This window comes from Cyprinodon tularosa, unplaced genomic scaffold, assembly GCF_016077235.1.
Source record: "Cyprinodon tularosa strain WSP-4 unplaced genomic scaffold, ASM1607723v1 ctg20, whole genome shotgun sequence".
NCBI classification, from domain to species: domain Eukaryota; kingdom Metazoa; phylum Chordata; class Actinopteri; order Cyprinodontiformes; family Cyprinodontidae; genus Cyprinodon; species Cyprinodon tularosa.
In genome coordinates, this window is record NW_024038734.1 from 290,555 (window position 1) to 308,106 (window position 17,552).

At 38.7% G+C, this 17,552-nt stretch overlaps 1 protein-coding gene across 1 annotated transcript; it reads left to right on the forward strand.

The window, feature by feature from the left end:
- Window positions 1–215: 215 nt before the first annotated feature.
- LOC119783223 (probable ATP-dependent RNA helicase DDX41) lies at window positions 216–17,548 on the forward strand. Its single transcript, XM_038284616.1, has 17 exons — window positions 216–404; window positions 1,278–1,373; window positions 2,188–2,338; window positions 2,424–2,498; window positions 2,581–2,641; window positions 2,734–2,870; window positions 2,960–3,032; window positions 3,117–3,270; window positions 5,756–5,892; window positions 6,107–6,269; window positions 8,068–8,199; window positions 8,290–8,361; window positions 8,439–8,535; window positions 8,717–8,866; window positions 8,966–9,037; window positions 16,973–17,083; window positions 17,178–17,548. Exons 1-17 carry the CDS (start codon window positions 378–380, stop codon window positions 17,312–17,314), a joined length of 1,845 nt encoding a protein of 614 aa, XP_038140544.1. The 5' UTR covers window positions 216–377; the 3' UTR covers window positions 17,315–17,548.
- The last annotated feature ends 4 nt before the right edge of the window (window positions 17,549–17,552 follow it).

Sequence of the window (17,552 nt, forward strand, 5' to 3'; positions counted from 1 at the left end):
TTATACTATACCAACAACAGCCAAGTGTATGTTGGCTTGTTTCTTTTTTTAATTCACTTTTGATACTGTGAAAAAAAAAATCTTTCGTCCGGAAAGATTAAAACAATACAGTTTTGACAAACGCAGGTGTGTTGTTTTATCTTTTTTAAATCATTTTTGGCCCGTAGCGGTTTCCGTACAGCGGTCGTTTCGTCCATCGCTAGTTTCAGAAGATGCGACTCCGAGTGATTTGACCCTCCCGGCGTGCCTTACACGAGTAGCTTCCTGTGTTATGAAAACATGCTGGATTTCTACTATAATTGAATTTATTCCTTGACGTATGGTTTGTAGCCAAACCACAAAGCATACAAAGTAACATTTCGTAAAAATAAATAAAAATGGAGAGCGAAAATCGGGTGCTAAAGGTAAGTAAAATCCCCGCTGCCGACCGTTTGAAGTTAGCCATTGGAAGCTAATATTAGCATGCTAACTAACTTCTTTTAAGTGTACTTTTTGTGCGCATTAAAATAAACACCTTAATGTAATGTAATTGTATTTTACAGAAAAAATTTGATGTTAAAGTGTGTTTTTTGGTTAAATGTATATATTAAAGCAAAATTAGCATGGGTCTTCGCGAATCGGTAACCCATGCTAACTACACAATGTTGACGTTTCAGAGGATTAATAACCAGTGTGCTTTTATATGAATGGTAATATTAAAACGGTTATGACTTCAGCTAAGTCTAAACAAATTACGCGACAACTTTTTAATAAATATAAGAATAAAGTGAACAGAAACTGCATTGCTTGTTGACGTTGTGAACATTGATTTTGGAGAAGCTAATAAAATGATTAACACTGTAGAAACTACCACCGTTTATAAGTCATGGAAACGATAAAGTGTCTCTTTAACTAAAGTTTAAAGGGATGGGGGAAGCTTTGGGTTTAAACTGAACGTGCTCCAGGTGTGGATAAAGCATGCTAAAGGATAAAGTATTAAAGTAAATATTTTAAAATTCATTTTTTTATCTGATTGTTGGCATAAAAATCATCCACCAAACAAACCATGTATTCAGCCGTGAAACTGTATCATGATAAATTTCACTCTTTAACTCAGTAATGTATTTATAATCCTCAAATTCCTCATGACAAGTTTCTAAAAATAATTGTTGAATCACAATGTGCTTTAGTGCTTTTTTTGGGGTTACCATTTAGCTCCTATCCATAAATTCTTTGTTACATGAAAGCAGATACACTTTAACAGGGTTTTGATGATTTTGATATTTGTGTTTCCACAGAGATCGTATGAAGATGAAGGAAAGTCGGGCTCAGAAGGATCAGAGGATGATGATTATGTCCCATATGTTCCAGCCAAAATACGGAAACAACAAATGGTGAGATATCTTACTCTAGTAATCGAAGGTAACAGAAATCCGGTTAAGATTTCTCTCCAAAGTGACTCAATCACATTTTATAAGACTTTTTGGCTACGGTCACACCGCGGCCTGAAGTGACCCAAATCCGATTTTTAGCCCACATGCGACCTGGATCTGATTTTTTCATGACAGTCTGAACAACACAGATCCGATTAATTTTTTTCAAATGGAACCCAGGCTGCTTGGCTCTGTGGTCCTGAATCCGATGTGAATCTGATCTTTTCAAATGCGACTTGTGTCTGAACAGCCAGGTCGCATTCATCCGACCTAAATGTCATTAATATCTGACACTGGTCACTCTTCTGCTTCTTGCTACGCAGAATTGGCAAGAAAAAAAATAACAATGGTGGACAATAATGTGGAGAGTAGTATTTTGTTTAACCATCTTGGAAAGATCGAGTTTTTAAGGTTGGGAAAGATCGCTAGATGTGCTCCTGTGCTACCATCTATGTTTACTTCCGTAAACACGGAGCACGCTGGCCTGTGACATCATTGCGTCCTCTACTGCACATGCAGGACACTTAGGTTGTATGAATGCAGTTCACACAGGAGATCACATACATGTCACATATATTTGGAAATTTTAACAGCAACGCAAAAAAATCGAATTTCACAAAAAAAGTCGGAATTGAGCATTAAGGCCTGCAGTGTGAACGTAGCGTTTGTCTTACTAATATATCTAAATCTTCCTTTGTTTTCGTTGTCTTATACCAATTCACTTATGGAAAAACAAACTTGTAATTTCCAGTATTTGTTTTTTGAATGTTTATAGCTCCAGAAGATGTTACGTCTGCGTGGGAAGGCTGTGGATGAGGAGCAGAAGGATAGCGGAGAGGAACAACGGGATGAGGAGGAAGGCCTTGGTCCACGCTCCAATATTAGTCTCCTTGACCAACATCAACATCTCAAAGAGAAAGCAGAAGGTGCAGAGTAGATCTTCACTTGTATCTCTGTTTCTACCTTGGCTGTACAGGATTGTAATTAGCTTCTACATGTTTGTGCACACAGCTCGTAAGGAGTCTGCCAAAGAGAAACAGCTGAAAGAGGAAGAGAAGATCCTGGAAAGTGTGGCTGAGGGCAGAGGTACGAAAACGTTTCCAAGATCTTTAGAATTCAAACTTTTTTGTTAAAACTAATCATGCAAAATTGAACTCCCTTCTGTTAGCCCTGATGTCTGTAAAGGAAATGGCCAAAGGTATCATATATGATGACCCAATTAAAACAAGGTGAGCCGCCTGTCTGTTTGGAAGCTTTTCCTCTTTATAAGTTTTCTTTCATTTGCTGGGTTTCGTTCAATCTGATGGATATTCTTTTGTAGCTGGAAGGCACCGCGATACATCCTAAATATGCCAGAGACAAGACACGAACGCGCCAGAAAGAAATTTCACATCCTAGTGGATGGAGAAGGCATCCCTCCCCCGATCAAAAGCTTCAGGGAGATGAAGTTTCCTCCAGGTGACACCTCGTACAAAAAAAATCCCCTCAGTGGTTTTATATCTCTCCTATTTATTATTTCTGCTTTGTTTTTTTTCTTCTATAAAAAGCAATTCTCAAAGGTTTAAAAAAGAAGGGGATTATCCATCCAACCCCAATTCAGATTCAAGGAATCCCCACAGTGTAAGTGCTCTGCATGGAGGTAGACTAAATGTGATCTCTGTTTGAATTTAATGCATTTAATGGACTGACCGTGTTTGTGTGCAGCCTATCAGGTCGAGACATGATTGGCATCGCCTTCACGGGGTCAGGAAAGACTTTGGTCTTCACCCTGCCGATCATCATGTTTGCCCTGGAGCAGGAGAAGCGTCTGCCTTTTTTCAAGAGAGAGGGACCATATGGACTCATCATCTGTCCTTCAGTAAGACACTCCACACTTAATTGTTTTCACTGAGGATAGAGACAATCAGAACATTTTATTTTGTGTTAAATGGAAGCAAATAATGAGGAATTAGATCAATACATATAGATATTATATATACTAATCTTTTAGTCCTCAGTGGGATTGTCAAAGTAATCAACTGTTCTGTTATAATTAACACTAGCTACGTTTACATGCGCAAAATTTCCCCGATCCGATCCAAACCTTGGTTGATCGGAAATTCAAAATCTCCATTTACATGGACACTAAATGAAATGATCCGATCATGACGTGTGTATACATGTACCAAGCGTTGGATCAGATTAAATCTTTTAAGCATGCGCAGAACTTCCTGCCAAACTTGGCAGTTCTGTCTGCGTCTGGTTTTTGGGAGGCCTGACAAACGATGCGCTCGGAGCGAGCGGAAAGAAAAACGGAGAGAGGAGGAAAAAAGCGCTTGGCAGCGAAATGTCCGAGAGAAAATGTAGAGAATGAGCGATTGAACCGGCGTGGGAGAGCGAGTGGGCTGTGGAGAGAGAAAAGAGGAAGAGGAGGAGGATAAATTCCTGCTTCCTGCAGCTTTAAATGAACTTGAGTGTATAAGTCGGCGTTCCTAGACTCCCCCCGCCATGTTGTTCACAACAAGAGCAAGAGCGACCGGTGGTTTCCTGTTGTTGACAAGGCGGAAAAACGTCACGCTGACGTCGCACACATGCGCAGTGAAGATTATTTTACTCTTAAGATCCGAATGGGTGTTTACATGGACGCCAATCAGAATGGCGATCGGCAAAAACCTCCTCTCTCTTTCGGAATTAAATTTATTTCCGATCGGACCGAATCGGATTAGAATCTTCAGTCTGACATGTTTACATGAAACATTTTTGATCTGATCAGGCCTTCAATCCGATTAGTTGTGTCCATGTAAACGTAGCTACTGAAAAACATTAATTCTCTAAATTTTTTATTTTATGTTAGGGACCTTAAGATGAAGTGTCTTGTGAATTGTCGCTATGTAAACATGGACAACATTTTTAGCAGTTTTAATCTAATTACAGTCTGTGATTAGAACATTTGCCACTGACTGATTTTTCAAATTTTCATGTTGATTTATGTTTGATGGTTTTTGTTTTATAAATCAAACATTTATGAAATGTTAAGGTGCATTCAAGCTGAATGAGGTGGATGTTCATAGTATCCCTAAGGACAAATGCAAATGCTTTTACATTTTCTATTGTTTTTTTTTCTTCAAATTTATCTTTTTATGAATGTTGTTCTCTTCAAACTGAGTTATAGAGGAATAGGGTGTCCATTTACACAATGTTGTTGTTTTTTTTGTTTTTTTTTCCTAATTTCATTAGAAAAAACATGTTCTTTGCTTGCAACAATAATGGGACAAACTTCATGCCATACGGCTGCTGACAGAAGTGTTTGAACTCTGCTAAAGTGCCCAGTATGAAAACCTTTGTGACCCTCTTAATTGGAAAAGACAAAAGTTGTGTTTGGAGAATTTTTCGCTCTGATGCCAATGAACAAAAAATGTTGAGTGACGATGGTTTTTACCCGATGCTGTGCTGAAGGACGGTCGGAGGCTACAAACACCACACATCTACTGTTAAGGATCTTAAAGATACTTTCTTTGATGCTTAGGATTCATTTAAATACTTACTTTGCAGCAGTTAAAGAATGATCATTAAAAATCGAGTAATCTGTGCTTTAATATTAATATCTCATTTTTTGGACCTTTACTGTGTTAAATCAGACTGCCATACCTAGATCAATCGATCTAACAAAAGATACTTTTAATACATTAACATTTCTAAACAAATAAATATTTGAAATTTAAATATATATGAAACAGTTTAATCTTCAATAAAAAATATATATCTTATGTTTATAAATGTTTATAGTTTATATATGTAGAGTTTTCTTATTTCCTGCTGTTAATAATCAATCTCTCAGCAAATGGCACGTTTTAGAGTCTGTGTTCCATAGCTCTAAGAAATGATTCAATTACTAAATTACTAATAACGATAAATCCAATGAATCATTTCAGGCTTAAACTCAATTAGCCAAAAGTTGTGGTAATAATGCTGCAGCTTACTTCAGCTCATTGTTGGACCATTTTTCATTAACTTTTCAGCACGTTCACACTCACACCAGTTTAGAAGTTTTCTTTAGCAACATAGTTGCTCTGGAACAAAAGGACTTCTGAAAGCTAATTTAGTCCTGGAACAATAAGTTTTGTAGATGTATTTAACATTTATTTTAACTTGAAAATCTTTAAAACATGTGGTGTGAAAACGAAAAAAAAAAAAAAAGAATAGCAAGATGCACACAAATTAAATTTGTTTACAATTCACCTCTACAAGTCTGGCAGTAATTATTCCCACACTCTTCTCGTTTCTAAACCTTAACCACCAAAGCAATGTTTAGGAAAAACCTTGATTAAACTACATCTGCACATTTTTATTTCTTTTTTCCCCAGCGAGAGTTGGCGAGGCAGACTCATGGCATCATAGAGTATTACTGCAAGATGCTGGAAGAGGAAGGAGCGCCACAGCTGCGCACAGCTCTTTGCATCGGAGGAATGTCTGTCAAAGAGCAGATGGAGGTGGTGAAGCAGTAAGTGAGACTGATTGGCTTGTTCAGGGGCGAAGAATCTGTCAACGAGCCGTTTGGTTGAGGCGACTCTGAGAGGAACAGAGAGACTGAAGAAAGACTTTCTATTAGCAGCACAGTTAATCACCTTAGGTCACTAAGTGTCATGACAGAAAGCAAAGTAGCAGCTTGTGTTTCAATAGAGGATGGAAGGATGATGTCATCATCTTTTTTTCAGTGGCGTCCACATGATGGTGGCCACCCCAGGAAGATTGATGGACCTGCTCCAAAAGAAGATGGTTAGTCTTGACATATGCCGCTACCTGGCCTTGGATGAAGCAGACAGAATGATCGACATGGGATTCGAGGAAGACATCAGGACAATTTTTTCTTATTTTAAGGTGAGAAACTTGTAGTGTAGATTAGAAATGTTGACATGATTGTATGAAAAATCAATCTGAGAGATGTGTTTTTTCCCTTTACTTTAATTGATCATTACACATTTGTAGAATATATTACCCTTCAGCGTATGATGGTCTGAAAAGTTATCTGGAGTTAGAAATTAATGTAACACTTTTCGTTCTTACATCTAATCTCTTAATATTTTACTGAAAAGTGGATGAGAGAAACAAGCTGAAGATATAAAACAAAGATCCTATATAATTTTACTCTAATATTAAAGATTACTTGACTGTTTTATGGTGACGACAAAGACCCAAAAACTTCTCATTATGTGGGATGCTCAGGTCTTCTCTCCTGCAGCTTTTTGGCTTCATCCACTCAAAGGCTGATAAGTTATCAGCAGAGAAAAGGTCTGTTCTCAACAGCGCTGCGAACGGAGTCGTGATTTACATGTTATCCCTATTGGTAAAGATTTTCATGTCTCCTTGAACCCCAGTCGGCCTCGGCAGATGGCCGCTCACACTGAGCCTGGTTCTGCTGGAGGTTTCTTCCTGTTAAAGGGGAGTTTTTCCTCTCCACTGTCGCTACAAGCATGCTTAGTGTGAGGGATTGCCTTCAAGTCAATGCGTCGATGCAATCAACTGGTTTTCCTTAGTTAGAAAACTTTGAACCAATTTTACTGTATTATCTGGTTGAATTGTCTCTGTAAAGTGCCTTGAGATGACGTGTCATGAATTGGCGCTATATAATTAAACTGAATTGAGTAGATTATTGGTCTGTGATTCAAAGGACACATTTTGTTCGATGTAAATAGAGCAATTGGAGCAAAGCAAGGCTGGATATGGATGCACCAATAACTCAAAGCGAGATTTCGCTGGGGACCCTCTAAGCAATCAAGATGCTTGTTGTATACACCCAAACCAGTCTTAATCTGGACAGGGCCTTAGGCTGTGTCTCTTCATCTTCAGAACAGATAACTGGTAAGTTAGTGACGTAAACTCCAAGGTTGATGAGTTCCAGTTGCAAACCTTCTTATTCTCAATGGCCATCAAAGTCATTTTATCAGTTAAAGCATCCCAATAACGGTTCTTAACTTGCTATTTTGCACTTATACAAAGAATTGAAAGTAGTACTTGGAATAACTGGCTTAATGTTCCATACAGGATAAAGAACTGCTGCAGAATCAAAGTAGGAAATGTTAACTGCTTTTAAAGCGAGTAGGACTCATCTTGAATGCAGAAGGCGGGTACCATCCTGTTGCACTGACTCGTAATTCGACTCACTCTGAGTTAAGACACAAGTAGAAAGGTTGTAAGGACAAATGCAATGCAGCATTAGATGCGTCGCGTCTCCAAGACACCCAATGCCAGTTTCTGCAAAGCTGAATGATGGTTCCAGGTACAAGTCTTCATGGAAGAAAGGAGTAGCTGAATCTGGAGTGTTAGCGTAACACCTCACATATCACAGCTTTTATTGTCGGGCTGTTGTCAGACTTAATTGGATGTTTTTAATTACAAAGTCTAAGTTGTTTTGTTTTTTTATCCAGAAGCATCTGCATTTTTCTCAATTGCAGTTCTGTGGATTTTCTTTTTGTTCCTGAGTTATGTCATCATTTCTGTTGCTACTGCATATTTCTTCAAATTTCGCACTTCTCAGTGCTTTTAGTTTTTTCCCACAGTCCTTAAGCCCTTAGAAGGAGCAAGAATTGGCCATGTTGTGTTTGTTCCAGCTGCTGCACTTCATCTGTTGATGCTTGTAAATTAAAAACAGCCCTTCTGATGTGTCCCTCTGGTCTAGGGACAAAGGCAGACCCTACTTTTCAGTGCTACCATGCCCAAGAAGATCCAGAACTTTGCCAAGAGCGCTCTGGTCAAACCAATCACCATTAATGTGGGCCGAGCCGGAGCTGCCAGCTTGGACGTTATCCAGGTATGTGTTTCTGTCAATGAGAACCCTTGATTTTAATTCAGGTTAATCTTTGTTTTTCACTGCATCCCTTTGTTTCTAATTTGAATGCAGGAAGTAGAGTATGTAAAAGAAGAGGCCAAGATGGTGTACCTGCTGGAGTGTCTTCAGAAAACACCGCCTCCTGTAAAGACCTAATAATTATTATTATGAGTCCAGGAGAAAAAAGTGAATATTTTGATGATTACTGTTTATTTTGGCAGGTGTTGATATTTGCTGAGAAAAAGGCAGACGTAGATGCCATCCATGAATATTTGTTACTAAAGGGAGTGGAAGCGGTGGCCATTCATGGAGGAAAAGGTATGCAAAGCTTCTAAAACAGCGGTTTTAGAAGGGATGTTTAACTAAATAATATTTTAAAATCTTGTACTTCCTCATTATCGCCAGCAGAGGTCTCCCTGCTTGCAATTGTTTTATGGAGGAGTCCTTTTAAAAACAGGTGTTAAAATGAGGTTTAATTAGTTTATTTTTCTTTTTTCAGATCAGGAAGAAAGAACTAAAGCCATAGAAGCATTTAAAGAAGGAAAGAAAGACGTCCTGGTCGCCACAGATGTTGCCTCCAAGGGTCTGGACTTTCCAGCCATTCAGCATGTTGTGAACTATGACATGCCAGAGGAGATAGAAAACTATGGTGAAAGGAAATTAGTTGATAAATATTTCTGACGTTGTTTTCTATGTGACATTAGATTGTGGAGTCTGGAAAACTTCATCAAAATGTTTTTGTTTTCAGTCCACAGAATAGGAAGAACTGGACGATCAGGGAAGACTGGTATCGCTACGACGTTTATCAATAAGGGCTGTGGTAAGAGGACAGTGCTTAAAACAAGAACTGATCTGATGATATTTACACACTTAATTATTTTATACTTTCTGAAAATCCTCATCCCCTTATCTGCCAATCCTTTCTGTGAATCCAACCAAGAATTACCCAGAATTTTTTGCGTCTTTTACTTTTGTGGTGCAGAATTTACAAAAACTGGAGTTTCTTCCTCATGTCTTTACATTAGGAAAGAAAAATTTAGCTAATAAGTTGTCTGGGATCAGGCAAAGTGAAGTTCTTTGCAAAATTAAACCGCCCCTTTCATTTTAGCAGGTAACTGTCACAAACTTTAATGGCATTGTGCTGGATTTTGTAGAATTTTTTGAAAGACCCGACCTCTCCACTTTAAGAAAAATGCGCATGCGAGAGCGTGCACGAGCCCATTTCTCCTCGTGCACGCTCTGTTTAAAAGTTGCTGTTCTCATAGCTCATACAGGCTTACTGTGTCCGCACATTCGCCTGGCGACAGCGAGGCCCTGTGAGAGCATATCCCATAATGCCTTGCAAGGAGAGCTCTCCGCACAAAGCTTTCCAGGGTATATTTGCCTCTTTTGAGGCCTTTCTTTTCTTCACATACACTTCGTAGACTTTTACTCTCACAAACCTTGGCCATTTTCAAAAAACCTTTGTGAGAAAGGTTAGCTTCAATGACTGTGTGAAAACGTAGCTCACCACAGTGCACATGCACAGAAAAAGATAGCTAACGGGATGAGCACGTAGGAAGGCCTTACGTAAACATATCCCTAGAATGATTGACAATTAGGAGAGCCACTTATTGAGAAGATTCACCTAGAAATGAAAGATTGTCCTCTATAGCTTTAATGCTTTTGGACTTTTTGGCTGATAACCCCCAAAAATCTGCATCTATGGCTGCAGTGAAAGGTGGTTCTATAAAATGGTTATGTCTTGATCTGCTTTACAGACTTTTACTTATTGTTCTTTGAAAAGTAGCTCCAATCCTGTCAGATTTGATAAGCATCCATTTTCAAATCCCTCTTGAGATGTTTTTTTTTATTCAGGTTATGGTCTGGACTTCGGCTGGGTCGTTATGTTCTGAACTTTTATTTTTCCACTGTCATTGTCCTGCAGGATTTTGAACATTTGTGCAAGTCTTCAGTGTTTTTCAGCCTCTAGCAGGTTTTCTTTCAGGATCACCTATATTTAGCCTTTTTCTTTCATCATATCATCCCTGATACCTGCTACAGAAAGAATAGGCACAGAGGCGACGAACCAAACGGCTGAAACCTGCATTGCGATGTATTTCTCAGTGATACCATATAGTTCTCATCTATATGAACAGCATGAAAGCCTTAGAAAGTAGCCAGCAGTTAGCTGTGCAAACCTGTAAAAATTATTTTTGGCTCATCTTTGAAACACTACCAATAAAATAATTGCAGTAAAAAAAAAAAAAAAACCTCTATTTTCATTTGAAGCTAAAAGCTGAATAGATTTTTATCAACAAATGAGGCGTTCATCTCTCACGCCAAGGGATCTTGTCTCTTTTATGATTTCTCTCTGAATTTCCCCTTTATTTTTACATTAAAGAAAACTTTAATTTGTTCAAGAGCCCAAACACGCCTCAACCTGAAAGCTTTTATGGAAACATCCCTTAAATAAATTAGCCAAACAATTTATATCTAGCTCTGGAAATACAAACTAAACGTCCTCTGTCAATTCTGAGACATCAAGCTTTTGATAAAACTTTAACCTTTTTAAATCATCCTGTTAAGATTTCCCTCCTCCTTTCTGTCTCTCATGCTACACACCCCCAACTCCCCACTCTAGTCTTTATCAATGCTGTTCTGTTTGCTGATAAATGTTTGCTTTATTTTGAATTTTACAGCAAAACAAAACTGATTCCAGTCCTATTTTATTTATTTATTTTTTACCTTGGCACAGCGAACGTTGACAACACCATTAACTCTCCCTAGAGTGAACCAAACCTTTACAATGATTAGCTAGCTCAGTACTTTTAAATGAAAAAAATAAATCCCAATGGGTAATCAAAGTAATCAATTCATACATCCTGTAATATTAAGAAGCTCCCACTCTGCTCTTTCATTTAAAGGCTGTCATCATGCTCAACTCTTCTACTTACACTTCATTCATCAGATGCTTAAAGGAATAGTACACCCAAAACATGATTAGCCTTCATTTTCTACTCACCCCCATGCTGAACAACACTCTGGAGTACTTTTTTGATATCTCAAATGCATCTGGAGATCTGGGAGGCTTCTTACTGTCTGCTGACATTCAAATAATGGAGGTCTATGGCGCCCGAGGCAGAAAGGTCCATAAAAGTCCACAAAAAACGTGTCAATATTCCTCCATACTGCTCGTCCAATGTATTCCAAGTGTCCTGAGTGGATAGCATCCAGAATTTACTCGAAACGAAGTCATTTAGAATGTTTTTAGAGCATTAACAGTAGTGTATAGGATTTCCTGAAAGCGCGCGCTGGCACGTTCATGACGCTACGGAAGCCGGCAGACTAAACCAGATGAAAGTGCGCATTCGCGTCTGCTCTGCCGATAATGCAAGCGTAGCAGAAGAAATGTGCTGTTTACCTGTGCAAAGAAAGAAACAACGAAAGAAAAATGTCTGAGGACTTCAGTGTTGAGGAAGAGCATGAGTTCTTTGCCGAGCTGAATGCGCTGGTTTGGTCTGCCGGCTTCCGTAGGCTCGTGAACGCGCATGTGTGCGCTTTCAGGAAATCCTATACACTACTGTTTATGCTCTAAAAACATTCTAAATGACTTCGTTTCGAGTAAATTATGGATGCTACCCACTCAGGACACTTGGAATACATTGGATGAGCAGTATGGAGGAATATTGACACGTTTTTGTGGACTTTTATGGACCTTTCTGTCTCGGTCACCATAGACCTCCATTATTTGAATGTCAGCAGACAGCAAGAAGCCTCCCAGATCTCCAGATGCATTTGAGATATCAAAAAAGTACTCCAGAGTGTTGTTCAGCATGGAGGTGAGTAGAAAATGAAGGCTAATCATGTTTTGGGTGTACTATTCCTTTAAATCTTATTATTATTAGGGGTGTAAATCACACCCATCATGGCGATTTGATTCAGTATCGATTTCGTGACCCAACGATATGATTATTTTTTAAACTCAAGAATACACCACGATTCGATTAATTTGTTCTTTTTTTTTTTTTTTTTTTTTTTACACCTTACAGGCTAGACAATGTTTCAATTTTGAAATAAATCAATGAAAGCTTTAATATCGTTTTGCATTTTTTTGAGAAACAACAGCAAATAACAGAAGTAGAAAAGTTGTACTCCATCAAGGCCTATGAAAACCTCATTCGCTGAAAAATAATAATACCCGTGCGTTATAGATTCTGAAAGGCCTTGCATCAAAAAATACTGCACAAAATCAGTGCAATGAGTGCAATGCAATACCTCTGCTCCAGAGTGTCGACATCCTGCCCCCTCCACAGACGCTTCGCTGCACCTCTCCCAAATTATAGCTGACCGCAAACAGTGCCGCAGACAGGAGGTTGGCTTGTTTTGTTTTACAATGTTTTACAATGGCAATGTTTTACAAACGCTGTAATCAAGTCTCCTGACTTAAAAAAAATGCCATATAAGTACAGACCCTTTACCATTCACCAAGCAAACATCTTTCGAAACACAGAAAATGTGTTTAAGTGTTAAATCACTGATATTTGATACAACTATATTGCGATGTGTATTAATATTGAATTATTGTAATAATAATTATTGAAATAATGTTTCTGTTTTTGTCATCAGCAGATTTTAATCTAATCTTTTAAAACTGGGAGAAATGAAAACACGGTTGGAATGTATTTAATGTCGGCTGAATAAAATAGGTTTCTCTGAATATTATTTAGGGGTATCTGATCTTAAGTTTTTTTAATATTAACCCTTTAAAGCCCCATCCAAGAATAAAACAAAAGAGAAAATAACTTTTTTGGGGGTTTGAAGTCCTTATTTGGCCTTTTAACATAATATGTAAAAAGAAAAAACAGAAATACATTTTTGATATTAATAATTTATTATTATGCGATAAGTCAAGATTATTTTTTGTGTAGTCTTCTGCCCTCTGAGCAAAGTTTTTACCATTAAATTATGCAAAAGGTGTCAGACGCAAAACATTTCAGAAACCGTATGTTTAGGCAAGTTTATTTGTATAGCACATTTCATATACAGAACAATTCAAAGTGCTTTACATAAAACATTATAAGCAAAAGGGAAAGAAAACAATTAAAAACAATTAAAAGCGTGATTCAAAATTAAAAAAGTTTAAGATTAAAAAGAGAGAATACAGAGACGTGCGGATTTTAACTTTTGAATAGAATCTACGTAAATGCAGCTGAGAACAGGTGAGTCTTCAGCCTGGATTTAAATAAACTAAGTGTTTCACCTGATCTGAGACTTTCTGGGAGTTTGTTCCAGACATGTGGAGCATAGAAGCTGAACGCAGCCTCTCCATGTCTGGTTCTGAGTCTGCGAACTGATAAAAGGCCGGATCCGGATGACCTGAGGGGTCTAGTAGGTTCATACTGGGTCAAGAGGTCACTGATGTATTTTGGGCCTAAACCATGCAGAGCTTTATAGACCAGCAACAGAAGTTTAAAGTCTATTCTCTGATGGACCGGCAGCCAGTGTAAAGACCTGAGAATTGGACTAATGTGGTCCACTTTTCTGGTCTTTGTGAGAACTCGGGCAGCAGAGTTCTGAATGAGCTGCAGCTGTTTAACTGATTTTTTAGGTCGACCAGTAAAGACGCTGTTACAGTAGTCAAGCCGACTGAAGATGAATGCATGGACTAGTTTTTCCAGATTTTCCTGAGACATCAGATCTTTTATGCTTGAGATGTTCTTCAGGTGATAGTAGGCTGATTTAGTGATCGCTTTGATGTGTTTTTCAAAGTTTAAGTCTGAGTCCATCACTACACCCAGATTTCTGGCCTGATTGGTGGTTTTTAGGTGTATGGACTGAAGTTCTGCAACAACCTGCTGTCGTTTCTCTTTAGCTCCAAAAACAATCACCTCAGTTTTGTTTTTGTTCAACTGAAGAAAGTTGAGGCACACCCAGTCATTAATCTCATCAATACATTTACCAAGAGCCTGTACAGGGCCCCGGTCTCCTGGTGATACTGTAATATATAGCTGTGTGTCATCTGCGTAGCTATGGTAACTAATATTGTTGTTCTTTATAACCTGAGCCAGTGGGAGCATATAGATGTTAAACAGAAGAGGCCCCAGGATAGAGCCCTGGGGAACTCCACAGGTCATTTTTGTCTGCTCAGATGTAAAATTGCCTACTGACACAAAGTAATTCCTGTTCTCCAAGTATGTTTTGAACCAGTTTAGTACAGAACTAGAGAGGCCCACCCACTTCTCCAGTCGTTGGAGTAATACAATGTGGTCAACTGTATCAAATGCGGCGCTGAGATCCAGTAAAACCAACACTGACATTTTACCAGTGTCAGTATTCAGACATATGTCATTCGTGACTTTGGTCAGAGCAGTCTCGGTGCTGTGGTGCTGTCTAAAACCTGATTGGAAGACATCATGACGGTTGTTTTCTCTTAAAAAGTCATTTAGCTGGTGAGAGGCTGCTTTTTCAATGATCTTACTTAAAAATGGAAGATTAGAGATCGGCCTGTAAGCTCCTCATCTGTGTCTTGTCTAGATTATCCTTTTTTAGCAGAGGTTTGATCACAGCTGTTTTCAGTGACTCTGGGAAAACACCTGACGTTAGAGAGCAGTTCACAATCTGAAGCAGATCTGACTCCAAGGTCTTTGAGACCTTTTTAAAAAAACCAGTGGGCAGGATGTCCAAACAGCAAGAGGAGGAGTTCAATTGATGCAAGATGTTCTCCAGTTCTTTGCTAGTAATGGGATAAAACTGTGTCATGATGTTTAGACTTGGTGGACACGATACAAGACCTGAACCTGCTGTTGTTGAACCAACAGCTTGTCTAATAATTTGGATTTTGTCTGTGAAAAATTTGGCAAAGTCACTGCAGGCTTTGGTGGAATAAAATTCAGGTGCTACTGACACAGGAGGGTTTGTTAGCCTGTCGACTGTAGCAAATAAGGCCCGAGCATTATGACCGTTTTTAGTGATGATGTCAGAAAAATACCAATTCCTTGCATTCCTCAGCTGTAAATTATAAAAGTGAAGTTTCTCTTTATAGATGTCATAATGAACCTGTAGTTTTGTTTTTCTCCATCTGCGCTCAGCTTTTTGACACTCCCTCTTTCCAGTTTTCACCAGTGTGGAATTTCTCCATGGAGACCGTTTCCTTCCAGAGATAACTTTCACCTTAATAGGAGCAATAGAATCCATGACACTCAGCATGTTAGCATTAAAGTTAGTGACCAGCTCATTGACTGAAGCCCCTGACAGGGCAGGTGTTAGAGAGAGGACCTGGTTAAAAATCTCACTGGTATTTTCAGTTATACACCGTTTTGTTATCACCTTCTTTGAGACATTTGTGTGCACTGAGATGGTACTCTCAAAGAAAACACAGCAGTGATCCGACAGCCCCACATCACACACCGTGACCTTAGAAATGTCCAGACCCTTCGAGATCAGTAGATCTAAGGTATGTCCTCTATTGTGTGTGGGCTCTGTGACATGCTGGGTCAACCCGAAGTTGTCCAGAGTGTTAATCAGGTCTTTAGTCCCTTTCTCCTGATGACAGTCATAATGGATGTTAAAACCACCAGTGATAACAAGATGGTCAAAGTCCGCACAGATCACATACAACAGTTCAGTAAAATCATCATTAAAATCTGCACAGTATTTGGGCGGCCGATAAATATTTAAAAACATGACTCTGGATGAGGCCGTCAGCTGTAAACCCACGTATTCAAAAGAAGGGAAATCCCCAAGATATAACTGTTTACACTGGAGTGAGTCCCTAAATAAGACGGCAACCCCCCCACCTCTCCTGTTCACTCTGGCTTCACTGATGAAACTGAAGTTAGGGGGCGTGGCCTCAATAAGAGCCGAATGACAGTTTTCATGTAACCAGGTCTCAGTTAAAAACAAAGTCAAGGCTATGTTCGGGGATAAAATCATTGATTAGAAATTATTTTCCTGCTAAAGATCGAACATTTAGTAAAGCTAACTTAAGCATTCTCAAATTATCATCATGTTTTGGAACAGGCTGTATGTTTACTTTTGATAAAAACCTTATAGAGTGGAGCTCTCTGTGTTCTGACAGAGCTACATTTCTCCTTCTGTTACGTATCAAAACAGGGATAGTAAAACCTAAACAGGGTCCCTATCAAATATGATACATTTGGCATTATAGGGTTAAAAAAATTTTGAAATCTATATAATTTTTCTCTCCACTGTAATATGAATACTTTTAAGAGGTGCTAATACTTTAGCAAGATAGAATTTTAAGAGCTGAGGAAAAAGCTGCACACTGGTTTATTTCAGGACAGCAGAACTGCTGTCCTGAAATAGACCAGGAAGTGAAATAGACCAAAAATGAAAAAATAAATCCACTATTATTGAAACCCCAACTATCTATTTTCTGTTCACAGTTTGCTATGAAAGGCTCAGTGCTGGGAAGCAAAGTAAACCTGTTTAGCATCAGCGGTTTTAGAAATTACACTTAGTTTGGTGACTTGCAAAGTATCAACTGGCTTATTCGGCTATGACCTTCCTTCTTATTAACGTAAAATTTATATATTCAGCTATGTAAGAGTTTTGGAATCTGGTGAAGATCTGTTTTTTTTTTTTTTTTTTTTTTTTTTTTTTTTTTTGTGATCCATCTCAGAAGGAATTGAGGTAGTTTCTGTTTTTGCAAATAATTTAAAGAGAAACTTGGAATCACTGACAGAAGTTAGGCTATTTTATTGTAGTCAGATAAGATTGGACATAAAGGGAAACATCTTTTATCTCCTAACAGATGAGTCTGTGTTAATGGATCTGAAAGCTCTGCTGGTTGAAGCCAAGCAGAAGGTTCCTCCGGTCCTCCAGGTGCTCCAGACGGGCGATGAAACCATGCTGGACATCGGAGGTAAGAGTCTTTGTTGCAGCATTGCACTAACATCGTTCCACTGTGCTGTACCACCAGGCCTGTTTGTAATGTGTCTGTTCTTCCGTCTTCCCAGGTGAGAGGGGCTGCACGTTCTGCGGCGGTCTCGGCCATCGTATTACCGACTGTCCCAAGCTGGAGGCCATGCAGACCAAGCAGGTCACCAACATCGGTCGCAAAGACTACCTGGCTCATAGCTCCATGGACTTTTAAATGCATTTTTCACCAGAATACAAGTTGTTCTGATTGGGGTTAAAATAATTCTGTGGAAACGCCTTGGTTACATGTAATGTCACTGAGTTGGGGAAGTTTATTTTATCATTTTGTACAGATCTGTTGGACAAAAAAGGATTCCTTCTTTGTACCCTTTTCTCTTCGTTACTCATTATCATATTAGTAAAACACACCGAGGAACGTCAGAACTGTAAATAAAACCCTTTAATTTGATATT